Source organism: Chiloscyllium punctatum, chromosome 48, assembly GCF_047496795.1.
Source record: "Chiloscyllium punctatum isolate Juve2018m chromosome 48, sChiPun1.3, whole genome shotgun sequence".
NCBI lineage: Eukaryota > Metazoa > Chordata > Chondrichthyes > Orectolobiformes > Hemiscylliidae > Chiloscyllium > Chiloscyllium punctatum.
In genome coordinates this window covers 40,387,393-40,414,051 of record NC_092786.1, presented here as the reverse complement: position 1 = coordinate 40,414,051, position 26,659 = coordinate 40,387,393, and the positions used below count along the sequence as shown (strand labels likewise).

General features: G+C 38.0%; 1 protein-coding gene across 4 annotated transcripts in view; it reads left to right on the top strand.

Annotated features, from left to right (window-relative positions):
- The window catches only part of sltm (SAFB-like, transcription modulator), a 59,602-nt gene that overhangs the window by 7,413 nt on the left and 25,530 nt on the right, over positions 1-26,659 (top strand). For 3 of the 4 annotated variants that reach the window (XM_072565025.1, XM_072565021.1, XM_072565023.1), the window contains exons 3-14: positions 608-672; positions 2,451-2,642; positions 5,162-5,221; positions 11,841-11,877; positions 13,333-13,804; positions 14,476-14,522; positions 15,096-15,223; positions 15,337-15,486; positions 17,995-18,110; positions 21,845-22,020; positions 22,214-22,308; positions 23,439-23,593. In XM_072565025.1, the coding sequence (XP_072421126.1) occupies positions 2,451-2,642; positions 5,162-5,221; positions 11,841-11,877; positions 13,333-13,804; positions 14,476-14,522; positions 15,096-15,223; positions 15,337-15,486; positions 17,995-18,110; positions 21,845-22,020; positions 22,214-22,308; positions 23,439-23,593 (1,628 nt within the window). In that variant the 5' untranslated portion in view covers positions 608-672. The remainder of the gene's footprint in view (positions 1-607; positions 673-2,450; positions 2,643-5,161; positions 5,222-11,840; positions 11,878-13,332; positions 13,805-14,475; positions 14,523-15,095; positions 15,224-15,336; positions 15,487-17,994; positions 18,111-21,844; positions 22,021-22,213; positions 22,309-23,438; positions 23,594-26,659) is intronic. The other variant, XM_072565022.1, reaches the window with a different exon arrangement.

Genomic DNA, 26,659 nt, shown 5'->3' with positions numbered 1-26,659 from the left:
AAGAAAATGTTTAGCAGCATAGCTCTTTGATATGGAATACACATTTGTTTGGAACTGCTCAGCTGGTTTGGTATTCAACAGTATGACTGACCTGAATATTTATTGCTTGGTAAATTGCTCAAAGTATTTCATTTCTGTGTGATTATTGGAGGTTAAACTCTGACAAATAGTTTTTCTTTACTGTTTGGAAGTGAATGAGTGAGAGTATTCAAAACATTTTCAGCTCTTGAGCAGCTTTGGCTGACAACTGTTAGTATTAAAATACGTCTCAAGATACTTTGAAGCTTTCGGTGACAAAATGAAATGCAGTACAAGTAGATTCTGGGTCTTAAGACCAAATGGTGGCTTTCTGAATTACCAACTACTTAATCTTGTGATGCTCCAGCATTACGATTTATTTTGGAAATTTCCTAATTTGTGTAAATGAATCATTACTTGACTCTCATTGTCCTTTTATTTTGACAAAAACAGTACTAAAGTAAATTTTCTCTGAAAATACTTCATTTACATTCCACAAGCAAGTCATATTATTAAAGGATTACTCAAATGTCGTACAGTAATCTGTTCAACGAACTGCATGGGATAAATTGTGCTTTTCTGTTTTAAGGGAAAAAACAAGATAATGATGAAGCTGGTGGTGATGTTGGCACAGAAGATGATGGTAATAGCAAGGTAAATGTGATTTAAATCTGCTGCTACTTAACATAAAACTATGGCCTCTCATTCTGGATCGCCCCACAAGAGAAAATGTCCTTTCTACATCTACTTTCTAAATCCCCTTTCGCGTCTTATATATGTTAATTAGGTCTCCTCTCATTCTTTTGTATGGGAGAGAGCGTAGGCCAAACTGTTCAATCTCTCTTCAGAAGTTAAACCCTTCACCTCTGCAATCAGTTTTGTGAATCTCGTCTCACTTGCCTCCAGTGCAAGCACAGCCCCCTCAAGTAAGGGCACTTAAACTGTGCTACTGTTACTACATGTTAAGTTTGTGTCTTATTCAAAAGACACCCAATTCAACATTACATCAACAATAGTTTCTTAATCCCTTGAAATGCATTCTGGCGCTTGCTAAAAATATATTTAAAACATTTTAAATACTTGTTGGCTGTTTCGAGTAGCAGTGACATTTTTTCTACAGCTTAATAAAGAAACTTCAAATATTTTATTTATGATTGTGTTATATTGCTATACCGTTTTGCAGTTTTTCAGTGAAGTTATTCAGTAAAACTAAGTTGGTGAAACATAATCTAACCTAATATAAAATAGGTTAAAAATTTGCTTTGTTGCACTTTTGAGAAAGGTGGGAGAGAGAATTTGGATAACCACAAGTTGGTCAGTTTAACATGATTTCTGAAGAAGTGATTGGAGCGTATTCTTATTCAGTTTAGTGACTTGAGCATTTGTAATAAATGAGCGAAATAGAGAAAGCCAATGTAGCTTTATCCATGCAGTGTTGCTGAATGCATTCAATTAGTTCTACATAAAAGCTTTTTAGATAATAGTTGAATGTATGGAATTTGAGGTGACCTTCTAACCTGGGTTAGAAAATCATTCGGACCTTGGTATTGGGGATAATGTTTGACGGACTGATTGGCAGAATATGATGCTCCACCTTTTTTTTGAGTCTCCGTGTTAGCTTTAGAAATTACTTGGATGAATAAATATTTCTATAGTAGATATTTCTAGATGATGCAAGTTAGTCAGATGAGTAACTAATGTAGGAGATTGCAGAAGGGCAGAAACTGACTTGTGCAAAAATATTGCAAATGGAGTTTAATTTGGTAAGTGTGAGATCATTCCGTTGTTGAAAGTAGGAAACCTAAATCAAGTGTATTCCAAATAATGAGAAATTGGAGCGAAGCAGAATGATTTGGGAGTCCCAAGTGCACAAATCATTTCGAGCTTGTACACCACATCAAAATACCTTAATGGACCACTGGCCTTCAGCTCAAAGAGATTGGAATACACAGAGGGCATTAGTTTTCTTGAGTACAGAATACTTAAATGCTGATTTATGTAAAGGATTTGAAATGCAATAACAATTTGATAGGGTGGATATGACAAATCTGTTTTCTTTGAATTCTGATTAAAGAATTGGTAAGCTACTTGGAGGCAGAAAACAGAATTATGTTTTCAAACATAGGAAATCAAAATGTTCTCCCAAAAAGCTGTGAATATTTGGACAATTTGTTTTATTTTGAGGCATGATCAACAGATATTTATTAGGTAGGGCTATCAAGGAATGTGAAGCCAAATTAGCTTGGTGGAATTGAGGTGCAAATCAATCGTGGTCTAATTAAATTGCATAGACTTGAGCAGCTAACTGACACATTAAAAGCTGGGGACTAAAGCTTTGTGCAGGCTGTGACTGATAAATCTATGTTATATGGTACTTATGCACAGAATAACTGTAAATTTTCTGATTTTGAGAAGTATAAATGTCTCAACAGATGGAAGCAGATGTAGATGCAACTCAGAGTGATTCACAGGACACAAGTGATCAAGATGGATTAGAGGACCAAAAGATTAGTGAAGCTGAGGAAATGGATAAAAATGATGATTCAATCATTAGAGAGTTGCCTGGAAGTGGCGATGATGAACCTGATGCTAAAACACTAGACGACGAAGAGGATGAACACCAGGTGCGTGAAGTGCATTTGGGGGGAAAAAATATTTCTGCAATTCATAATTATATAAATGCTACTTAAAGGAACAGAATTTTTATTGCAACTTGTGAGAAAAAATATTGTCTTGTGAGCTTAGTTCCACTGTATGAGTTTGATTGACCCCTTAGTAAATACTCCTCACTGACATTGTTGCTCCTCTTCAGTCAATGCATGGGTTTCTTTGTTAGAGTATTAAATAAACAAAACGTTTCTTCTTTTTCATTCTAAATTTGTCAATCTTGAAACAATGTCGGCAGGATGCCTCTATTTTGACGCTTCGGATGAACTTGAGAGAATTAATCTTTGTGAATTAAATGGGAACATATGGTTGCCGAGCTGGTGGGTTGTCATGCAAATGTTTGTCACCATGCTAGGTAATGTCATCAATGCAACTACCGTGAAGCATTGTTGTCCTACTCTGCTTGTTATTTATATACACCAGTCTGTAAAGGTCAGTGGTATCACTTCTGGTTTTCCTTTGCAATGGTTTGTATGTAGGATCTATGTCAACATCATTATTGATGACATTGCGGGTTGAAAACCCAGGCCTTAAGAATTCCTGTACCTGTCTCTATTTTGCTTGTCTGAGGATGGTAAAGTGATCCCAGTCAAATTGTTCTTTGCAAGAACCCTAATGGGAACATGTGGTTACAGAAAGACTAGCAAGCAGCAATTTTAACAATTTCTCAGTGATCATTAGTACACCATAGTTGTAGTTTTCAGTGTCTGCAAGATGCAGTGTAGCAACCCACAATGTACAGTACCTTCCAGTTCAAATGTAGATACCTAACAAAAACAAGCAGAAAGTTCAAGCTAACACTATTCTCAGTTCCTCTACCAGTCACAAGCCATCCAGATTTAGAAATAAACTGTCATTTCTTAAGCATCCTTGGATCAAAATGATTGAACTCCATACTTTTCAGGATTGTGGGTATACCTTGCCCCCCAAAAAACTGCAGTTTTAGAAGATAAGTCTCTGATTACCTTGAAATGATTTGATGTTGGGCGATAAGTGTTGGCTACTTCCATGCAGAAAATCTTTGCAAACATGGAAATACAGTTAAAAATGTAATTTGAAGATGCCATTAAGATAAGAGGCAAACTAAGTTACATAGGTGGAGAAAGAAGTAATAAATTTATATAGACAAGTAAAGTTATCCTCTTTATATTCAATTAAGACATGTTAGAATGGTGAGAGATGAGCTGTGGAGAAGGATTTAGATATCTATGCATATGTTGCTTTGCATACCTATGTGCCAGTTTTTAGTAATCAGGCTAATGTTGTATAGATCATCTTTGAAGGAGATGAAATAAAGTGAAACTTCCAGTAGCACAGAGCCTTGGGCAACATCTAAATTACTATCAGTTTTTGATGCTGACCCTCAAAGATGTATAATTCTTGGAGGTGATAGAATGTGGAGCCAATATAATTATGCCACACCACGGCTTAAATGATTAAATCATGAAGGTAGTTTGGATCAACTTAGTTTGTTTCCTTGATAATAGAAGAGTGTGCGGTAGTTCAGTTCAGGTGTTTAAAACTATAAAAGGTTTCAATAGAATAAAAACTGAAGCAGTTTTTCTCTTGTGCCCAGGTCAAAGAGCATTTTAAATTATAGATGAGACATTGAGGAATGAAATCATGGAGCAGTTGTCTGCCTCATGGATAGTGCAAATTCTGTATACTGCATTAAATTGAAATGTTTTAGGCCAAGATAGGTGGATTTTTGTTAACTATAAGAATTAGCGAAGCAAGGTTAGTTGGAGATTATCAATAGGCTAGCCAGGATCTGAACAGCCTAATTCTGTTCCAATACTTCCATATATTTAAAACTTCATGAACTTCACAATAAGTGAACCTAATTTATATAGTATGGTCATTTATGTTACCTTGAACTTGACCTATCTATTTAAAAAGCTTTAATTTTGACCAGGTTGGTAAAATCTCAGATTTTTAAAGTTAAATTTATGATAATTACACAAACCTATGGCGAGTTGGATTCATAATCATGGGAACTATGTGTTAATTATGAAAATTATTTTTATTTATAATGCTTTTTTTAGGAAATGAGTTGTGTTTTGATATTTGAACTATTCTATGACATTTTATTTAGAATATTAATTGTTTGAACAAGTTTAGCAAAATGGCTAAGGATCATAAGGAAAATGTCAATTAAGTCCAACTTCTGTGAAGTAACTTGAGATGAATTGTTGGAATGTTCTTCATGCATATGGTTTAAATGGGTTAAAATTAAGTGACTTGGCTTGCCTCCTTGCCTTTAAATGCAGTTTTTTGAAAAAAATGGCTGACCAGTTTTCAAAAATGGCCAGAACTTGTGGTGATTGTGGCAGATTGTAGCGCCATTCTGTTAAATAATAGTGTTCATTGCTCCTTGACTGTAGTGATTGAAGGTTTAGAACAAACCTTGCTTGAGTATGGAATTTTTTGAGTGATTCAAAATATGATTAAATCATGCTTCTCCTTATTTACTCAGGCAGAGGAAGAAAATGAAGAGCCTGTTCTTGAAGAAGTGGATGTTGTTTTGCCAGAAGAGGTAAACTATTCTGTTTGGTATTGATCTTTTATGTTCATGTCACCACTGTTCTCCACCTGGTAGTTGCACAGTTCCTCGTAATAATAATCACTTTTTTATATCTTACTGACGAGGGTTGCATTACTGAACATGGGCAGGGGACCTCTGGAGGGTGCCAGTGATTAAACACCGCGTGGTGTGGATTAGTTTTTTCAATGGAACATGACAGAAGTAAGGTTGAATAAACCGTTGGACATATTTGTAAACAATTGTATTCAGATGAGATTAGATTCCATACAGTATGGAAGCAGGCCCTTCGGCATAACAAGGCCACACTGACCCTCCGAAGAGTAACCCACCCAGTGCCATTTACCCTGACTATGGGCAATTTAACATGACCAGTTCACCTAACCTTTGGATTGTGGGAGGAAACCCACTCAGACATGGGGAGAATGTGCAAACTCCACACAGTCAGTCACCAAGGCGGGAATTGAACCTGGGTCCCTGGTGCTGTGAGGCAGTAGTGCTAACCATTGAGATACCGTGATGCCATGTGTGCATGGGAATTTTGCACAGGTTTATTGTTGGAAAAGTATTGGAATCCATTATTAAGGCAGTAATAGCATAACGCTTGGGAAACCTTAATCTAATCAAGTAGAGTTAGCATGGCTTCATGAAAAGGGAAGCACATCTGATAGTTTTTTGAGGAATTCTTAACCAGAGTGGATAAAGGGAGTCAGTAGGTGTTGTATTTGAACTTGCAAAAGGCATTCGACAAGAATCCATCAAAAGTTCAGTCATAAGATATGAGTCCATGATGTTCCAAGTAGAATAACGGCATGGATAGAGAATTAGATAATGAGCAGAAAACGGGATATGGGGTTCTTTTCAGTTTGGTGACTAGTTGCATGCCACAGGGATCAGTGCTGAGATTGAACTTATTCGTAACATTTATTCATTGCTTAAAGAAATAAAGCAAATGTACTATTGCCAGACTTGAAGATGGTTTAAAAAATAAATGCAGAGAGAGGTTGTGAGAGGGATACAAATAGTTTAGAGAGGGGGGAGGGGTTAAGTAAGTGGGCTAAAAATTGGCAAATGAAGTATCATGTGGGAAGATTTTCAACGAAGCCTTTGACAACGTCCCACGTAGATCTATCAAGAAGGCAAATGCACATGGGACACAGGGTAATTTAATAAAGCGGATTAAAAATCAGCTAAATTGTAGGTGACAGAGGGTGATGACAGAAGCCTACTTGTGACTGGAAGCCAGTGTAGGTGGTGTGCCACTGGGGTCTGTGCTATTATTTTTAATTTATATAAATGATGGCTGCATGGTGCATTGGATTATTACAATTGCAGTTGACGTGAAGATTGGTTGGGTGGTTATCAGTGATGTTAAGTGTCTTGGCCTACAAGAAGATATAAATGGCAGTTAAGTGGTAAACGGAATTCAAGCCTAAAAAGTGAAAGGTAATGTACTTTGGAAGAAGTAACTTGAAAAGAAAGTATTCAATGAACAGTATAACACTAGGAAATTTTGTGAACAAAGAGACCATGAAGGCAGAAGGACATGTTAGGATGGTATGAAGGGCATTTAGAACACTTCCCTTTATCATTCAAGACATAGGTTACAAAAGCCGGGAAGTCATGTTGGATATAACTTTGAGATCACAGCTAGAGTGCTGTGCAGTTCTGGTTGCCACATCACAGGAAGGATGTGTTTGCACTGAAGTGAGCACAGGAGATTTACCATGATGCTTCCTGGGATGGAAAGTCTAGGTTTTGCAGAAATGTCAGATAGACTTCTCTGTTCCAATGAGAAGCCAAACCTAAGTGGTGATCTGATTAAGGTGTATTAAGGTTGAGAGGCATAGACACAATGGATCAAGAGTTGCTGTTCCTTTTAGTTAAAGGGTCAGTCACAAGAGGATCCTGGCTCAAGATGAGGGGCAGGAGGTTTGGAGGTGAGAGGAAAAACTTTTTTACTCAGTGGATGGTGACTGTCTGGAATGTGCTGCCTCGTGATAGAGGTGAGTTGCCTCACATCCTTTTAAATAGCACTTAGATAAGCACTTAGTCCGAAGTTTTGAACATTATGATGTGCTAAGTGCTGGTAAATGGAGTTGGATTGAAGGTCAGGCGTTTCCCAAATGTTGGTACAGGATTCAGTGGGCTGAAGAGCTGCTTGTATGACTCTATGAAAAATGTGAACTTATTAATCTTAGAAGGGAGAGCAAAAGAGCAGTATTATTAAAATGGAGAGAAGCTGCAGAAATCTGCAACACAAAGGGACTTGGGAATACTTGTGAACAAACACAAAGCTAACATACATGTGCAGCCCGTAAGTCTCACGTCTGTCGTCTGCAAGGTGTTAGAAAGGATTCTGAGGGATAGGATCTATGACCATCTGGAAGAGCATGGCTTGATTAAATGCAGTCAACACGGCTTTGTGAGGGGCAGGTCATGCCTATCAAACCTTATCAAGTTCTTTGAGAATGTGACCAGAAAAGTTGATGGGGGTCGAGCTGTGGATGTGGTGTATATGGACTTCAGCAAGGCATTTGATAAGGTTCCCCATGTAGGCTCATTCAGAAGGTCAGGAGGAATGGGATTCAGGGAAACATAGCTGTCTGGATACAGAATTGGCTGGCCAACAGAAGACAGCGAGTGGTAGTAGAAGGAAAATATTCTGCCTGGAAGTCTGTGGTGAGTGGTGTTCCACAGGGCTCTATCCTTGGGCCTCTATTGTTTGTAATTTTTCTTAATGACTTGGATGAGTGGATTGAAGGATGGGTCAGCAAGTTTGCAGATGACACAAAGATTGGAGGTGTCATTGACAGTATAGAGGGCTGTTGTATGCTGCAGCTGGACATTGACAGAATGCAGAGATGGGTTGAGAGGTGGCAGATGGAGTTCAACCTGGATAAATGCGAGGTGATGCATTTTGGAAAGTCAAATTTGAAAGCTGAGTACAGGATTAAGGATAGGATTCTTGGCAGTGTGGAGGAACAGAGGGATCTTGGTATGCAGGTACATAGATCCCTTAAAATGGCCACCCAAGTGGACAGGGTTGTTAAGAAAGCATATGGTGTTTTGGCTTTCATTTAACAGGGATATTGAGTTTAAGAATCGTGAGATCTTGTTGCAGCTCTATAAAACTTTGGTTAGACCGCACTTGGAATACTGCGTCCAGTACTGGTCGCCCTATTATAAGAAAGATGTGGATGCTTTGGAGAGGGTTCAGAGGAGGTTTACCAGGATGCTGCCTGGACTGGAGGGCTTATCTTATGAGGAGAGGTTGACTGAGCTCAGACTTTTTTCATTGGAGAAAATGAGGAGAAGAGGGGACCTAATTGAGGTATACAAGATAATGAGAGGCATAGATAGAGTCGATAGCCAGAGACTATTTCCCAGGGCAAAAATGACTAACACGAGGGGTCATAGTTTTAAGCTGGTTGGAGGAAAGTATAGAGGGGATGTCAGAGGCGGGTTCTTTACACCGAGAGTTGTGAGGGCGTGGAATGCGTTTCCAGCAGCAGTTGTGGAAGCAGGGTCATTGGGAACATTTAAGAGACTGCTGGACATGCATATGGTCACAGAAATTTGAGGATGCATACATGAGGATCAGTGGTCAGCACAACATCGTGGGCTGAAGGACCTGTTCTGTGCTCTACTATTCTATGTTCTATGTAATCAGGTAGGCTAATGGCCTTTATTTTAAGGGGGTTGGAATATGAGAAGGGAATTCTTACTGTCACTGTACAAGGTGTTTATGATATCACATCTGGTTGACTGAGCAATTTGGTCCCGTTTCTTCAAGAAAAGATGTTGTATTGCTCGAGACAATACAAAGAAGGTTAACAAGGATGACTAATGATATAAAAGGGATTGTCCTAAGAGCAAAGTTTAAATAAACACATTGTTCTCAATTCCAATGAGTAGTGATTCATTGAGAGGTGATCTGTTTGAAACATACAGGATTCTTTAGGGGCTTGACAGGGTAAATGTTGTGAGGATGTTTCCCGTCATGGGAGAGTCTCCGATCAAAGGGCATAGTCTCAGAATTAGGGGGTGCCAATTTACGATTGAAATGAGAAGGAAATTCTTCTCTCAAAGTAGTGTCTTTGGAGCTCCTTGCTACAGTGAGCTGTGGAGGCTGAGTCCTTGTGTATTTTTGAGGCTGAGAGAGATTCTTGATCAGTCAGAGAATCAGAGGTTGTCGGGAAAGAGCAGGAGAGTGGAATGTCAGATCAGCCGTGATCCTATTGAATGGTGGAGCAGGCTTGAATGACCAGTCTACTCCTGTTCAAAGAGAAACCAAAGTTTGAACTGGTTTTGAACTGTGTTTAAGTCAGAAAGACTGTGACTACAAAAGCTACAGGACAGATGGTTGATTGCTCCCTGGTTGCCGTCATATTATCAACTTATTAAGTGAATGTTCCTTGGAGCCTTTGGGAAGCTGTTTGAATGTATTAGTGTCTTTAGAAGTCAAGCAAGATACAATCCTGTGTGCCTGTGTGATTATAGATCCTGGCATCTCTTAAATGAGCTGACTAGTTACATCTCATTTATTTTTCTGTAATGATATATCCCTTAACTGTCTGTCCATATGTGAATGAGGAGCTAGAATTGTAGGCATTAATTAGATTACCTTGTGGTTTAACTTTATTCTGCTAAACCTACTACAAAGAAATGTACAGCACAGAAACAGACCCTTTGGTCCAACTCCTCCAGGCCGACAAGATATTCTAAATTAAGTTAGTGCCATTTTCCAGCATTTAGCCCATATCCATCTAAACCCTTTCTATTCATATACCCATCCAGATGCTTTTAAATGTTGTCATTGTATCTTACCTCCACCACTTCCTCTGGCAGCTCATTCCATAAATGCAGCACTATTTGCGTGAAGAAGTTGCCCCTCATGTCCCTTTTAAATATTTCCCTTAAACCTATGCCCTCTAGTTTTTGGATTCCCCCACCTCTGGGGAAAAGACCTTGTTTATTCACCCTATCCTTGCCCTTCATGATTTAATAAACCTGTATAACATCACCTCTCAGCCCTCTGACACTTCAGGAAAAATAGCCCCACTCTATTCAGCCTTTCCCTATAGCTCAAACCTTCCAACACTTAATTATTCTTTTGTTTAAGTGATTAACTTGGTAGCTTTATTCAAAGTTTTTAGTACTGGTCATTCAGAAGATCTGGATAGAAACTATCAGGGTCAAATTTGAGGTTTACTGAAAGCTTTAATTTTACTGTGGCGAATATAGGGGTGGAGAGTTTGATTTGATTTGGCTGTCTATCTTTGTGTCATAACAGTTGACTGGTTTCTGCATGTAGGTTCTGTCCAAGGAGTCAGACAGGCTTAATCCCATCCAGGTTTATTGGATGTGAGCAAGAATAGGAAGCGTTGCCTTTTCTTCCGCTTCTGTTTTCCTGGCAGTGATCAACAAACCTGTTACATCCCTCCTTGTATACTGGATGGTCTTGTTGAACAACTGTGAATGAGTTAAATGCGAACAATGCTTCAATAGAATTACCTGTTGATAAAATTGCGCCATTTGTGTGCTGTTTTTTCAAGATGGAAATGTACAAAAGTATTTACTACAAGCAATTAATGTTCGTTTCAGTCTCACATATGTAGTTTGTTCTGTAACTTCAATTCTTCGTTAAGCCTAACAATCCATATGGTTAAATATAATTTCTTTGTTCTAAAAATTGTTTTCTGTGAACAAGTCTGATCAATTTGAAATGTTCATAGAGTGTGAATTATAAATGTGTCATTTAAATGTCCCAATCATTTATATTTAGAGAAGACTGATCTAAAACCCTAATCATGTAAATCTAGCTGATAAGGAATATTTTACATGGCAGCAAAGTTAAAATTATTGATGAAACAGCTGTAATGTTTTCATCATTTTCTCCTTGCCCCTGATTAGCAATGCTTAACATACTTGAAATATGCTCATACTAGAATGAGCGTTTATAACCCATTGCCTGATTAGTTCCAAAGTCACCATTCGGGCAATATTGGCAAGGTTTTGCTACCCCTTATGTGACAAAAGTTCACATAATTTAACACAAACTGTGTGTTAAATTATCTGGGGTACTTCTAACCTGTGATACTGAAATCCATATTTTAAACTTGTTATTTTCCAGTCGAACTAAGCAGCAGCAGCCAAATGCCTTATTAATCGTGTATCTATTTTGATTTTGATGTCTGGATTGATCATAACAAAAATTTTGCTTCAATAAAGAAGTCTTTTTTTAGCCTCTTTAAACAGTCTTCCGTTTCCAGCTTTGTTTTACCTTCCGAGTCATTCAGTAAGGTTTGAGAATTGAATGTTTGCCCACAAATTGTTTCTTACAAGAGTGGTGCTGCAGTCTAGTTTTAACTTTGAAGCTCCAGATTTATGTAACAATTAAACTTTGTTGTACCACCTTCAGATTAGGTTACTGACTCGTTGCTATCAGAGAGAAAGAATCAGAAGTCTTCATTTCTAGTTGCCAATTACATTTCAGTTTGAATCTAATCCAACTTCTAGAATTCAGATATATAGAGCATAAAAGTGGAGTAGTTGTCTAAATGTAAAATTGTGGATTCAAGAGTTGTATTTTTTTCAAAATGTCTCGCAGATCTTTCAGGAACCAGAAGAGGATGAGAATGATAAAGGTATGTAAAGGTTGCCACTTTGTGAAGTTTGTATCTTCCCATGAGTTTACTTTTATGACTTGCAGTATATTTTTATCTTACTGGAAATAGATGAAGGTTGGAAAGCCATTACAAGGCACTGGATATAACATAAAATGGAACTAAGAAACCCTCCTTTTTGGAGGAAGTTTATATACGAGGAAAAATTTTTTTACAACTTCAAATGTGACTTGTAAAAAGGTGCAATGAGTCAACTTGCCAGTTACTATAGTGCACGTATGAATATGCACAACACAAACTGACTTTTCTTTTCCTAAGCCACAAGTGTCTCCTGTTTATCTAAATAATTTCATGCACTGAAACGCAAAATCTATTTTTCCATCTTCATAAGGTTAATGAGTATTAGGAACAGGCCATTTGGTCCCTTGATCGTCGCTAAGATCATGGTTGATTGAAGTAAAAGTCTATCCATTCAAATTTCTTGAAACACCGGGTTATTTGTTAAGGCAACTTCTTTTATCTGGTATTGGAACTTTTTTTTTCCCTGGAGCACACTTTTTTTTTCTTCTTCAAATTGACCTTCCAAGTCTATACATTCTGATCTGTTCTCACACTTGCAGAAGTGCATGGCTCTTAATACTGGTTGTGATATGCATTTCTTTTACTTGCACTACTAGAATTGGCAGGCTAGAATCTGAAGGGTGGAGATTCTGATTTTTGCAGTGAACATAGCTGGTATAATCAAACAACATAAATAGAGGCAAAACTGACAGAACATTGCTCTACTCTGCTTTGGAACTGTGGAAAACTCAGCACAATGTACATATACGCTTGAGAGAAAAAATGTTACTGTTGAAGACTCTTACTGTGAGATTGAGACAATACATGAAAAAAAGATGTTGATTTTTCCCCGAAGACTTTCATCCTGAGCAATTTGGTACCTGTTGGCATGATGCATGCAAAGAAGATGGATGACTGGATTAATTCTGAGATGTAGTATGGAGTATGGAATTCTTTTGAAGATGGTTAATGTCTTTCACAATCTGGATGAATACACAACAGAAAATGGCTTGCATGGACCATTTCATCTGAATTTTACCACAAATGAGAGATGCTCAAAACAGAGGACCTTGGTGGACAATTGAACTTTGTTGAAGTGTTGGACGCAAACGAATATAGATCTTGACCGGAAAAAAGATTCCGTTATGTGGACAGATTGCAATTGGGATTCGTACACCAAAGAATAATGCTTCATGAGGATGTTTGTATTGCCACAGAAGACCTAATACTAAAGGTATTGCATATAACAACTTTGTCACTGAAGAATTCAGATTCAAATGCACCTTTTATAGTTTTCTAACCTTCTTAGGTAAATTGTATTTCATTTTAATATCAATGATAAGGTCACCTTTTTAGGTAAAAGTTTTGACATTTAAACTTGTATTTTGCCATGTTTATTCCTGTTAAATCCCTCAGATGTAGATGATATAGATGACGGTTCTCGTGAAGTGTCTAAATCTCTACCTTCAGAGCAAGGCCTTACTGAAGCTCAACAAACAGTTCAAGTTGAAACTGAACCCAGTGCATCTTTGAAGGAAGTGGATGACGATAATATTTCAGTCACAATCCAAGCAGAAGATGCCATCACACTGGACTTCGATGGAGATGATCTTTTGGAAACAGGTAAAACTGTGAAAACTCCCGAAGGTGAGACTAAGTCCAAAGCTGAAAAGGACTCCCCGTCCCAAGATGATGTGAAGGGAGAAGTCAAAAATGAGGGAAAGAAAGAGAAAAACCATAAAGAAGGAAGAAAGGATGAGGGGATAAAAGCAGAGTCAGCAAAGAAGGAAACCAGAGAAGGGTCCAGAAAAGCTGAAGCTGGAGATAAAGAGAAAGATTCTTCGAAGAAAGGCCCCTCATCTTCTGGGGCATCCAATCAAGCAAAGAGGTTTGTTTTTCTATGTAAATTTATGATACTGAATACCAACAGTAAGATTGGTCTTCATTTGTGAGTAATCATGGTTCTTCCACTGGCTTGTTAGGTCTCAGATTATGTTACTGTTCTTTTTAAAAGAGTTAATATGGTGTTTTTTCTAAAACAAACATGCATGCAAGACGGATAGTACTTGCAGTTTTGCTAGTTTTTTTTTAATCTGTTCAGTTCACTTTTTATCTACAATATTGAATATTTGCAAGATTTTTTTAGAACCCTGTATTCTGAATCAACATACTTGTGTGAAAAATTCAGTCAAATAAGGAGGATGCTAATGTATGGAATCAAAACTACTGCTCCTGATTCGTAGAGAACGTTGTGATTTGCTCATTGAATAGATTTGGCAGAAATCTAGATCTTTATTCAGCTTTGGAGAGCTGATGCAAGAGGTGGTTTTTGAACTCTGTTCAAATGTGAGGCATGTTGACTTTGGTACTTTTTTATGGCCAGAAATCCATTAGAGCTATTCTAACTTGGTGATTTGTAACCTTTCAGTTTTGTGAATTTAGGGAAAAAATGCATTGTTTTGTGTTCATAGACTTGTTTCTAGTAATACTTTGACCACTCAGCTCTACTTTTCCTGAATATTTGTTCGCTTTTTTTCTGACATTGTTTTGTGTTCATAGTTCAAGTAAGGATTCGAAAGATAAGACCGCTACTAAAGATGAGAAAGGTAAGGCCAGATTTAGTCTTGGCACTGAAACATAGTTGTAAATGTATCTTTACAATTTGTTTTACTGTTGAAATTGTTCAGGTCTTTGTATACAATTTGCATTTATGTCGTACCTTTTAACAAAGTACAACATCACAAGGTAAAGTTATCAAACCCAACTAATACTGCACCATTGATATTAGGGCATGTTACCAAAAATATAAAGTTGCTCAAAGACATACAGAGGGGCTTTCCAGAACAGAGGGCCTGAGTTACTGTGGGCTCTTGTGCTGGAGTAAAGGAAATTGATATTTGAGGCCAGAATCACAGGATCTAAGTTGAAAGGGGGCTGCAGAAGGTAAGAGAATGGGAGTGCATGAGGGAACGATGGATTTGAAAACAAAGGGAGAATGTAAAATCAAGGATTTGATGGTCTGGGAGCATAGTTCGATCATTTGAGGATTGGTAATGGGGAATGAGATCTGTAATTGACAGTTTTGAAAAATGCCTTGTAGGTTTGACACTCTAAATATATTCAAATAAGTTAATACAATGATTGATGGAAGTGGTTTTATTTTCCATTTTGTGCCTTAGGTGTGAATAGTAGTATTGGAACTAGCAGTGGTGGTGCTAGTAGTTCGACCAAGAACCTATGGATTAGTGGATTGTCTTCGAACACAAAAGCAGCTGATCTAAAGAACCTATTTAGCAAATATGGCAAGGTAAGTATTACTTGTGTATAATTTTCCAAGAATTGTGAATTACTACACATTAAGAATGATTTTAAGTTGCCTTAATTAAGATTCATAATGTAAATTGTATGCATTTGGCTTAGGTTCTGAGTGCAAAAGTAGTAACCAATGCACGAAGTCCCGGTGCTCGATGTTATGGATTTGTGACAATGTCATCCAGTGCAGAAATGTCGAGGTGTATTTCCCACCTTCATCGCACTGAGCTACATGGACAGCAGATATTTGTTGAAAGGGTAATTATTTTTAATGTCAATGTTGCCTGTTGATTTAAATGTGCAGATGATGATAAAACATTTTCATAAGTATAATAAGAGATGGCTTGGGCATCCCCTTCTGAAATGTCAATAAACTTGGAAGTTAAAACGGATAGACTTGAAGTGAAAAGTTTGCCAGTGTGGCTGCCAGAACACTGTGATAATATATAGTTAATCACTGTCTTCCGAATACTTGCCCACCCCCTTTCTCATTGTATTGCTCCAAAAAGCAAAATAAATATTCGAAAAGATTTGACTTGAGTATGCAATCAAATTGGAATCAATGGAGTGGTGTCGAGATAAAATACCAGTAGAAAGGAAATACCAAAAATATGGTTAAGTAGTATTAAACATTAGTACAGTTCTCGATAGAGGAATATAGATGTCAGTGACGTTTTGTGATAAGTCCAAAAAAAAGTCATTTAAATGGTAAATTTGTCTCTACTTGATTAGGAATTATATTTTAATCAGTTATAAGCAGTCTGACACAGCTCAGTACAGACTCTTTGAAGGTGTTTAATCTTTTTAAACTGCATCTGTACACCATCAAGGATCAACTATTGTTACACAATATATTATGATCATAAGAAAACACAGGCTATTCTGTTTACTTAAGTGTATGTTGATCTCCAAACAAGTTCATCTCTCTCCTGATTAAAGTGATGCTGGTAAGCCTGTTGATGCGCACATATGGCTGAAGTTGGAAATATTTATCCATTTGATTATCAGAACTACTGACATGTACTAAATGAGCTATGCTTCAGAGACTTCGTGTGTGAAGAATATTGATATTCAGTTGACTATTGTTAAATAGTCCTACCTCTGCTCCCTTTAGCTAATTAAAAAATCAGAACAGTTTATTATTGTAGCAGGGTGTTCTTGATGACAGAAGTTTGGAAATTTAAAGTTTTTCGGTTCTGTACCTCCTGGTGCTGAGCCTAATGCACGTGAAAGCAGTCACATACAATAAATTGGACTTGATGTCACTGAGGAAAGTCATATGATCAGGACACAGCACATTCGGTGAAAACCAAATGAAGCTCTTCTATGGTATAACCCACATTGGATTGATTTGCTTAGCCATTGTCAAAAGTCACTTGAGGAAGACTGGAATTGGGGAAGTGACCTGTTAATGTTAACATTTGCACCCTTTAGGAAGTTTTCCCAGCATGTAACAAATTGGTGCACCTACTCCATAAGGATGATGGGCCTGTTTGAGCAATGAACAAGAGCATTTTTGCATAATGCTTGAATAATATAATGAAAATAAAACACAGAAGTGTGAATGCTGGAGATATGAAACTTAAGTAAAAATTGCCAGAGAAACTCAGAACTCTGAACTCTGTTCACTGGACTCAAAACATTATCTCTGCTTTCTCAATACTGCCAGTTCTGCAGAGTTTTTCCTGCAATTTCTGTTATAGTTAATTCTTGAAGATTTTACGAACATGCTTCAGATCTGATCACATGTCTACCTAGTAGGGTTGTCGGGCACTGATTGTTCTGCATAACAAGATACATTAATTATTATTGCAATGCATGCTTCGTCAAGACATTGACATTTTTCTGACTTAAGTAAATTGAAAATAATGGGGCAGCATGGTGGCTCAGTGGTTATCACTGCTGCCTCACAGCACCAGGGACCTGGGTACAATTCCTGCCTCAGGCGATTGTCTGTCTGTGTGGAGTTTGCACATTTTCCCTGTGTCTGCGTGGGTTTCCTCCCATAATTCAAAGATGTGCAGGTCAGATGAATTGGCCATGATAAATTGCCCTTAGTGTTAGGTGCATTAGGGGTGGGTGGGTTACTGTTCGGCGGGTCAGTGTGGACTTGTTGGGCCGAAGGGCCTGTTTCTACACTGTAGGTAATCTAATCTAATCTCAAAACACTCTATATTGAAATGTGCTTTGCACAATTCCTGCACCATGGATTGTAGTCTCCAGTAAGGTCCATGTTTAACACTCCGGTGGAACAGGTTCAGGGTTTGGGAATCGGGATAAACTTGAGTACTGAGTTGAAATTGTACAACTGATCCTTTTCTTTATAATTCCTGTTTGAATGGAAACTATATATGTAAACTTATGCTGTACTTGTACTCTGAGGCGATCGCTGTGCACAACTATGGCATGATATGTGTGTTTTTGTGTAACATTGCCAAATTAGATGGCCAGTTTCTGCTTCGATAAGGTGGTAGAAACTTGTAAGAAAATGTATAGGAAATTCATGCAAAAACATTTTTATCATGTGTCATAGATAGCTTTAAACCAATTTGAGAGATGCTGAAGCTCAAACTGAGAATACCAGTATATTAATCCAAAAGTGTATTAATCATGTGATTCTGTGATATTTAATTTCCTGAGAAGGAAAATGTCATATTTGAGGATTGGGTCTTGATTTTAAAATGGGGAAATAGGCAAAATCCATTATTTCTAAAAATTGTTTTTCTGCCTTAATTTTTGAAAATATCCAATTCTTTATCTGTCTAGGTTAAAAATGATCCTTTTAAAAAAGAATCCATAACAAAAGACGGAACCGGGAAAATTGGTTCAAGCAGAAGTAGTAGTGATAAAAAGAGTTCGACGGGTGGAAAAACAGCCAGCAAGTAAGTATATTTCCAGTGTTTTTCCTTCTACTTCCCTGTGTTTCTTTCCCGTTTCTGCTCTTAGCATTGAAACTTCAATGGAACACCCTTCAGTGGGTACTGCCACAAAAAAGGGGTATCAAAGTTGAGTCTGATCTTGCTAAAGCATGCATGCTTCGTTAAAAGTTTATGATTAGCGGTCATGAGTACTATTCCAGATTGCTTTTCTCTCCTTTTTTGACTGGTTCTAAGGCCATTTTCTTTTTATGGAATGTGGGCATTGCTGGCTAAACCAGCATTTATTGCCTACTGACATAGCTTTTGCTTTGTCAGCTGAGATAAGTTAGCTTGATACTTGAGGCAATGAGGATCAGTAAAACTTGCATGTGACATTCAAAAACATTACTGATTAATCCTACTTGATTGTTTTCAAAGTTTACAGTTTATTTAGTTCAGGCAGAAGACTGTGGTACTTTTGTCTTTGGTTTTGCTATGAATTATGGAAGCAGTTCTTTTATTTTGTGAATTGCCTATATATTACAGTTAAGGTAATTGTTTCTATGCTAGATCTACAAGAGCAATTCACCAAGAGAGCTTACTTTGTGCCACTTCTCAACCAGTTGATTTTCTTGAGTTCTTCTCTGCCTTCTATTTTTGGATTTTTAATTGCTTGTAGGATGTTATTTGTATCATCTATAGTGAAGAATGGCATAAGCTAACTATTCGTCTCATCTGCTATTCTTTTATTTTCCTTAGTAATTTTCAGTTTGACTTTCTATAGGGCCAACACACATTGCTAACCCTTGCCAGATAGTTTCCAAATAGTAAACCTAACTATATTTAGCTTATGGCAATGCTTTAAAATGGAAAATGGTTGTGCCCTTAGTCAAACTGTTTCAGCATTGCTACAACGCTGACATTGAAAAAATTGCCAAGATTCAGTCCTGTGCACAAAAGGCAGGACAAATCCAACCTGACCAGTCACTGCCTTCCCCAACTACATTTATCAGCAAAATATGGAGAGTGTCAACAACAGCACTTTCTCAAAATAGATTCCAACCATTGCCCCTTAAAATTCAGCGACATTGTCATTGCAAGCATCCTCAATTCTGGGGTTGACCGTTGACCATTGACCAGAAACCAGACTGAACCAGTCACCTAAATAGTGTGAATTCTGTGACAAGTAACTTGTCCCCTATCCACCAGCATGGCATAAGGCATAGGTGTGATGGGCTCCTCCCCATTTACACTTCATTACTTTGAGCATTGAGTACAGGAATTGAGATGTCATGTGTGTTTTGTACAGGATATTAGTGATGCCACATTTGGAGTACAGTCTACAGTTCTGATTGCCCTGCTGTTGGAAGGGTATTATAAAGTGGGAGAGTGCGCAGAAAAGATTTACAAAGATGTTACCGAGTCTTTGAGATTATAGGAGGTTGGGACATAGTCACTGGAGCCTAGGAGGTTGAACCTTAGAGAGGTTTATAAAATCATGAGGGACAAAGAGAAGGTGAATAACAAAGGTCTCTTCCCTAGGGCATGGAAGTCCAAAACACGAGGGCATATTTTTAAAGTGAGAAAAATTTAAAAGGCACTGGCAGGTGGTTTGTGTGTGGAATGAGCTACCAGATGAAGTGTTAGTTACTGGTACAGTTAGAACCTTTTAAAACTCAATTAGATAGGTGCATGAATAGCAAAGGTTTAAAGAGATATGGGCCAAATGTACGAAGTGGGACTAATTTAGTTTGAGAAACTTGGTCAACATGGACGAGTTGGACTAAAGGGTCTTTGTCCATGCTGGATGACTGAATGCTCTCATTTCTGGATAGCTTTCTTTTGTGGTCTGATTTTCTTTCCTTTTGCTTTGATAATTATTGTTTCAATCCCATCTTCTAACCTGTCATCTGTCTTTGTGGAATTATATGCTGCTGCTTTTAAGTTTGATATCAAATTTAACACTTCTAATTAAATTGAATGGCAGATCTTTCTCTTGAGTTTCTTTTCGTAATCTCTTTGGAATGCTTCTATTCTTTGTATACTGAAATGTCCTTCAAATGTCTGCAACTTGGTCTTTATTAATCTGTCATTTCACCTAGTTTGCCAATTCACTTTAGCTTTGCTTTTATGTCCTTTGTAATTTTAAATAAGTCTCTGACCTAGAAACAGAGGCTGTTGGAAAATCTCAGCAGTCTAAGCAGCATTTGTGGAGAGAATGAGTCAGCGTTTCTTGTCCAGTGACCCTCTCTCCATGCTTCAGGCTCACTGCCTTTATTCCTGATGAAGGGCTTTTGCCCGAAATGTTGATTTCGCTGCTCGTTGGATGCTGCCTGAACTGCTGTGCTCTTCCAGCACCACTAATCCAGTGTTTGATTTTCAGCATCTGCAGTCATTGTTTTTGCCTTCTTCATAGATGGCCTAGTCCTATCTCCATCAAGCAATATAAACTTCAATCAGCATATGGTTGCTACCTAGGGGCACCTTCACTGAGATTTAAAAAAAAAACTGTTTTGTTGCTAAATGTTAAAAATCACACAACACCAGGTTATAGTCCAACAGGTTTATTTGGAAGTACTAGCTTTCGAAGTGCTGCTTCTTCAGCAGACCTGTTGGACTATAACCTGGTGCTGTGATATTTAACTTTGTCCACCCCAGCCCATCACCAACACCTCCCAATCATTGTTGCACAATAATAGGTCCAATATATCTTAACTCTCCAATTAGTTCCAGAATGTGCTGTTCGAAGAAATTATTTAGAAACAGTCTATAATTGTACTGGAATCCGATAATCAATAATCGCATGGCAGTTTGAGTTTAGTTTGGAATTGTACTGATCAAAGTTTTCAAATGCCTTAAAAAGATGTTTTAAAAGTTTTGTCTTCCAGCTGACAAGCCGTAGTCAGTGTCTGAATCAAGCTATATCTTTCTAATTGACTATTCTGGTCAAATTTTGTTGGCAATCATCAAATTACAGCCAATAGACAGTACTTGCTGGGTATTCTCCTCTGCAGTGTCCCCTAACTCCATTGGTGCCTTATAACAGACAGTGCGAACCACTGCCTTTGCTTGCAAAACCAATTGAAGCATTTCACCTGTCAGATGATTTGGTAAAATAATGAACTCCGATTGTTTTGACACTGTTTTAAGTTGCCATATGCAGTGTCTTGGGAACTTCACAGGCATAATTGTATTCAGAGACAATACATTGACACAACTTGAGGAAAGATCGAAGTATAATTTCCAGTGAACTTGTTCAGAGGTGTTATTAGTCACTTCTGGAGCAGGTGGAACTTCAACCAGGGTCTCCTGGTCTGGAAGTAGGGATGCAGTCAAAGAAATGTAGAATGGAATCAGTCCAACATGTCCATGCTGACCTAAATTAATCTAGTTCCACTTATCAGCATTTGGCCCATATCCCTCTAAACCCAGGTACCCATCCAGATGCCCTTTTTAAATGTTATGATTGTACCAGCCTCCTCCACTTCCTTTGGCAGCTCATTCCATACCATGAAAATATTGCCCTTTAGGTTCCTTTTAAATCTTCCCCCACTCACCTTAAACCTGTGCCCTCTAGTTTTGGACTCCCCTAACCTCGGGAAAAGACCTTCACTATTCATCCTATCTATGCTCCTCGTGATTTTATAAACCTCTGTAAGGATACTACCACTGCAAGGGGACACCCCACTGCTGGGAACACTAATATTAAGCCGTTCGTTAATGTCATGTATTTCATTTTTCTCATTGTGAATATAAAGGGCACAAGTATCTTCTAAAAAAGAGGATAAGAAAACAGAAAAACTTGGAGAGAGAAAAGAAAACAAAGATGGGTCAAGCTCTTCAAAGAAACCAGAAAATAAAAAGGACGACAAGGAAAGTGCAACAAGCAGTAGTCATGACCATTCCAAAAAAGTAGAGGAAAAGAGGCGAAGAAGTATGTATTTCTCTGTGACGTGTCTTTTTTTTTAAAAGGATTTCAGATGGAGTTGTTAAACTTTGGTACAAATCCAGTTGTGCGCAAATCTTAATATGAACTTGTTAATTTGTAAGGTACTTTAAAAAGGAGTTACTTTTGGGAACATAATTAAATTCCTCACTTCATTGACCTTCTATCATTGACTTGATAGGTGTGAAGAGTTCTCATCGGATGGTGGTTATTGACAAGACTAAAGGTGAACCTGTTGTTAGTGTGAAAACTGCAAAGAAAGGCAAGAGTGAACAGGTGAACAATTATGGGGAGAAGGATTACCAGTATATAATGCTTGTCATGTTTGCTACATTTGTTATTTGCTGTCTGCTCTTCAGCTGGGTTTGTTGTCTACATATATTCTTGCATATATTCCTGTGTTTTTAAGTGATGCACACAAACTTTAATTATAAATGGTAGCCAGTCTTTCATTGTCAGGTGTTAACATGTTAACTTGAAAGGAATGCTGTAATTCAAGATTAATGGAAAAAATCCGAACACCTAAGATGTAAATGAGTTATGAATTCTGGTTCGAAGTTAACTACAGAAATGCTGAAACATAAAAGTACAATCAAATGAGAATTTTGATTGTGAATTTATGACTTCAAAAATTGCTTCTGATCATGTCAAACTATCAGATTGAGTTCTTGGAATGAAAGTATAGGTATTGGTCTGGCTTCAGTTTTTGTGTGGACCTAAATCAATTTCAGAAGTCAGTTTCGTTACAGTTGTGGTTTTTCTATTGAAGTTGGTCATGATGGCAGAGTTGAAAACTTGTAATTTTGGTTATGTTTAATTCTGAATCTTTGCCAGACTATCTCAAATGAAGGAGGAAAAGTTGAATGGAAATGAGGCTGCCTTTCTTTGGCAAAGGAGCTTCATGCTCATCACTGTCTTAGCAGGCACTTGGACTGCACTCCGATCAAAGATATGAGGAAAAGCAGCTGGAGGAAAATTATAATATCAAGATATTTCTCCCATGCAGCTCTTAGCAGATATGATGTTTAGCTACTGATCCACTTTTACTTGGCTTTCTGAGCAAGGTTCTTCTGATTTTTTTTTCCTTTCTATAAGCGTGAAGATGTGATTTTGTTTTTCAAGAACTGTCCAATTCCGCATTTAGTCTTGATCAGGCTGGAAGACTTTTCAATCCGCTGCTTAGCAATTTTTTGTTCCTTGACTAACTTGTCAGATGTGTCATGATATGGAAGTGAGATATACTTATTTACCTGGGATATGCTACCAAAACAGCAACATTATCAAAGTGATGCATGTATCTATATAGACTTGGTGTCAGTGGAAATGGGAAGACCTAACAAATAAAAATGTGACAAAATATTTTAAACTGAGACTGATTTAGATTTTATTCTTTAAACAAAATATAGACTTCAGCTTCAAGAAGCAAAGAGAAGCACATTCCAGGCAAACCAAGCTCCAGAGACAGAAAAGATATTTTGCCATTTGAAAAAATAAAACGGCAAAAAATTCGTGAGCGTTTGATCCGATTGGAACGCATACGACGTGCAATAGAATTAAGAAGGTATGTGGAACTTCCAACTCATGAAAGAGGGTAATTAATTATACCAGCTAATCTGAGCAATCTCAATCCAATCCTCTTGAGTTATGTGATACTATGGTGAATTGGTGGGTGGGGTTTGAGCTTTCTCTAGAAAATGCAGGGCTAAATCTAAATTGAAATTCTGTCCAGTTAAGTAATATCGAGGACCAAGAATGTCTGTTTGGTCCATCAATCCATCCACCATCCTAAGTATTAACTTGCTTCTCCACCAGTGCATAGTGGCACCAGTGTCTACCATCTAAAGGATGTACTGAAGCAATCTGTCCAAGTTCTTTTGTCAGCACCATCCAAAACGTAAACCTTGAGAGTAAGGATCGTGGATAATAGGGACAGTAAGTCATAGACCTTCCTGACATTGAAATAGTTCAATTTTCTAGAGGATAGCATTCTGGAAATTCTTGCCTAACAGTACTGAGTCTTCATGTACCAGGGTGAATCTTTTTTTCCTGTCACAGAGCCCCTAACCCCATGTGTGCCTTGGCTAAAAGAAGGCTCCCAGCTCTCAGGTGGCAAACTTCCCTGACTACCAGCACAGTTTTGCTCTGCTTGTGGCCCCTTTGATCACAAGTTGTTTCTCTCCAGTGTTTATTGCTGATCGGCAAAACTATTAATATTAAGCACAGGAAAGAAACAAGATTGTGTTTGGAGCAACACCATCCTAGCCTTTCATTTCACTCTGTCGACAGAAACAGTTGCCCTGAGAGTTCATTTTCCTTGTGGATTTTGAGGTTGGATTTATGCATTGTCCCTCCTGTATTTTAAATGTTGACGTAGGCCATATGGACATCCGCTAATGAGAGTGGCTTACCATTGCACTCATCTAGAGGTGGCAATAAATACAAACCTTGCCAGGGTGAGAAATTTCAGCCGTTTGTGGAATTGCGATGTTGGGATTGTACCAAGATCCTTTGTGATGAGGTAGGTATCCCTGAAATTGATTGTTGACTGAAAAGAAATCAGACAGCTGATAGCCAATTTCCATGGAATGCCGTTTGCAAGGACCTTGTAGAAGTACAACCGTGCAGCTTTTATTTCCCTTGCTGTTGCGAGCTGCTTGAAGATCACTAGAGCATTCAAAAGTTGTGTTGTATCTCCAACAAGAGTATCTGTTTTTTTAGTGGTTTTAATTGAAATTAATTGGAGGATACAAGGTCTGTATTTGTTAGGTTTCACAAGATAACCAAGAATCTTTAAAGCAAAGCTCAAATAAAATCTTTACTGGCTCAGTATTTCTCTGATCAAATTGTGATGGTCAGAGGGACTCCCAATTTCAAACTATGAACTGTACTGAATTATATGATGTCATTTGGTATTCTGTGTCCCCAAACTTTAATGAGCAGAGTTCCCATTCTTTATTATTATTGCTGTTAAATTTCATGTCAGGTCTGGTCTGAGGAAACGATTTCAGTTTCTCTGATAACTTCACTCTAAGAACAACTGGCCAAAATGTCCCTTTCATACTTTATCTGAAAGCTTTTTCTTGATCAGTATATGAGTATGGAAGTGAGGGCCAGGTTTTGCTGAGATTTTGTGCTGTGACTTTTCCTGGCATCTGAGATGGTACATGTTTTACATGTTGCCTCATTTCTGTACTCTCTAAAACTGCTGAGCAGAATTAATTGTGTTGACAGAAGAGACTGTTTAATTTATAATGTTCTTTAACAAACCTTCCAAAAGGAGGTGCAAATAAAAGCTTACAGGAACTTAGCATAAATTAGTTTGAAGATATCATTGTTTTTGGAGAAATCAATTTAAGATTTGTTTTCTGAAGTATCATATAATATAATTATATATCAAGGTGCTTCACTGCATTATGAAACAATATTGATACTGTTAGAAAGCAGAGATACACCCCCTCTTCTCTCCTTCCCCCCCCCCCCCCCCCCAACTGGAGAACTAAAACCAAATCGCACAAAAGAGAGTGCCTCACCATATAATCTGTTAAAAGGAGTGTGAGAGGGTGTAATCTGTCAACTGATCTTGGAGGAACCTGTTTGGGAAAGGTCACAACACAGAAGCAGATAAGTGGATTTTAAGTGCGGCCTTAAAATAAGTCTGCAGTCGTGAGTGTAGTGGGTTCTTTCTTGATATGTTTTATTGAGCTATGTCTCTTGATTAAACTTAAAATATAAGCCATAAGTATTGATTTAACCTGGAGCAGTGTTTTGTAGAAGAATAAGACTGCTATTGTTTGGGTCTGTAGATTGAAAGAAGCAAAAATGGCCCTTAGTAGAGTGATATGCTCTCTTTGTTGGGTGTCGGAGTTTATGGGTTACTGAGGACTATATCTGCAATAAATGCCATTGGTTGGGAATCCTTTCAGATCGGTTGGAGAGACTGTTAGAGGCAATGAGGAATTTACAAGGGCAAGAGGATGTGATGAATGGCAGTTATAGGAAGGGAGGGGAAGTCTCAGATACAGTCACATAGATGGGTTAACTCCAGGAAAGGTAAGAGAGGTAGGCAGGGAGTGCAGGTATCTCGTGTGGCTATCCCCATTTCAAATAAGTATGCTGTTTTGGAAAATGTGATGGACACTCAGGGGTACGTAGCATGAACAGCCAAGTTTCTGGTATTGAGACTAGCTCTAATATAATGAGGTATGTCGGGTTCCAAGCGAACGATTGTGTTAGTCCAAGGTACAGACAGACATTTCTTTGGCCGGCACCGAAAATTCAGTGTGTTACTTCCCAGGTGCCAGGATCAAGGATGTCTCAGAGAGGGTGCAGATATTCTCAAGGGGGAGAGGGACCAGCAAAGAGAGATCATTGTACACATGGGAGCCAACGCCATGGGAAGGGAAAAGGTTGAGATTCTGAAGGGAGATTACAGAGAGTTAGGCAGGAATTTAAAAAGTAGGTCCTCAAGAGTAGTAATGTCTGGATTACTCCTGGTGCTACGAGCTCGTGATAGCAGGAGTAGGAGGATGGAGCAGATGACTGCATGGCTGATGAACTGGTGTATAGGAGAAGAATTCACACTTTTGGATCATTGGAAGCTGTTTTGGGGTAGAAGTGACCTATACAA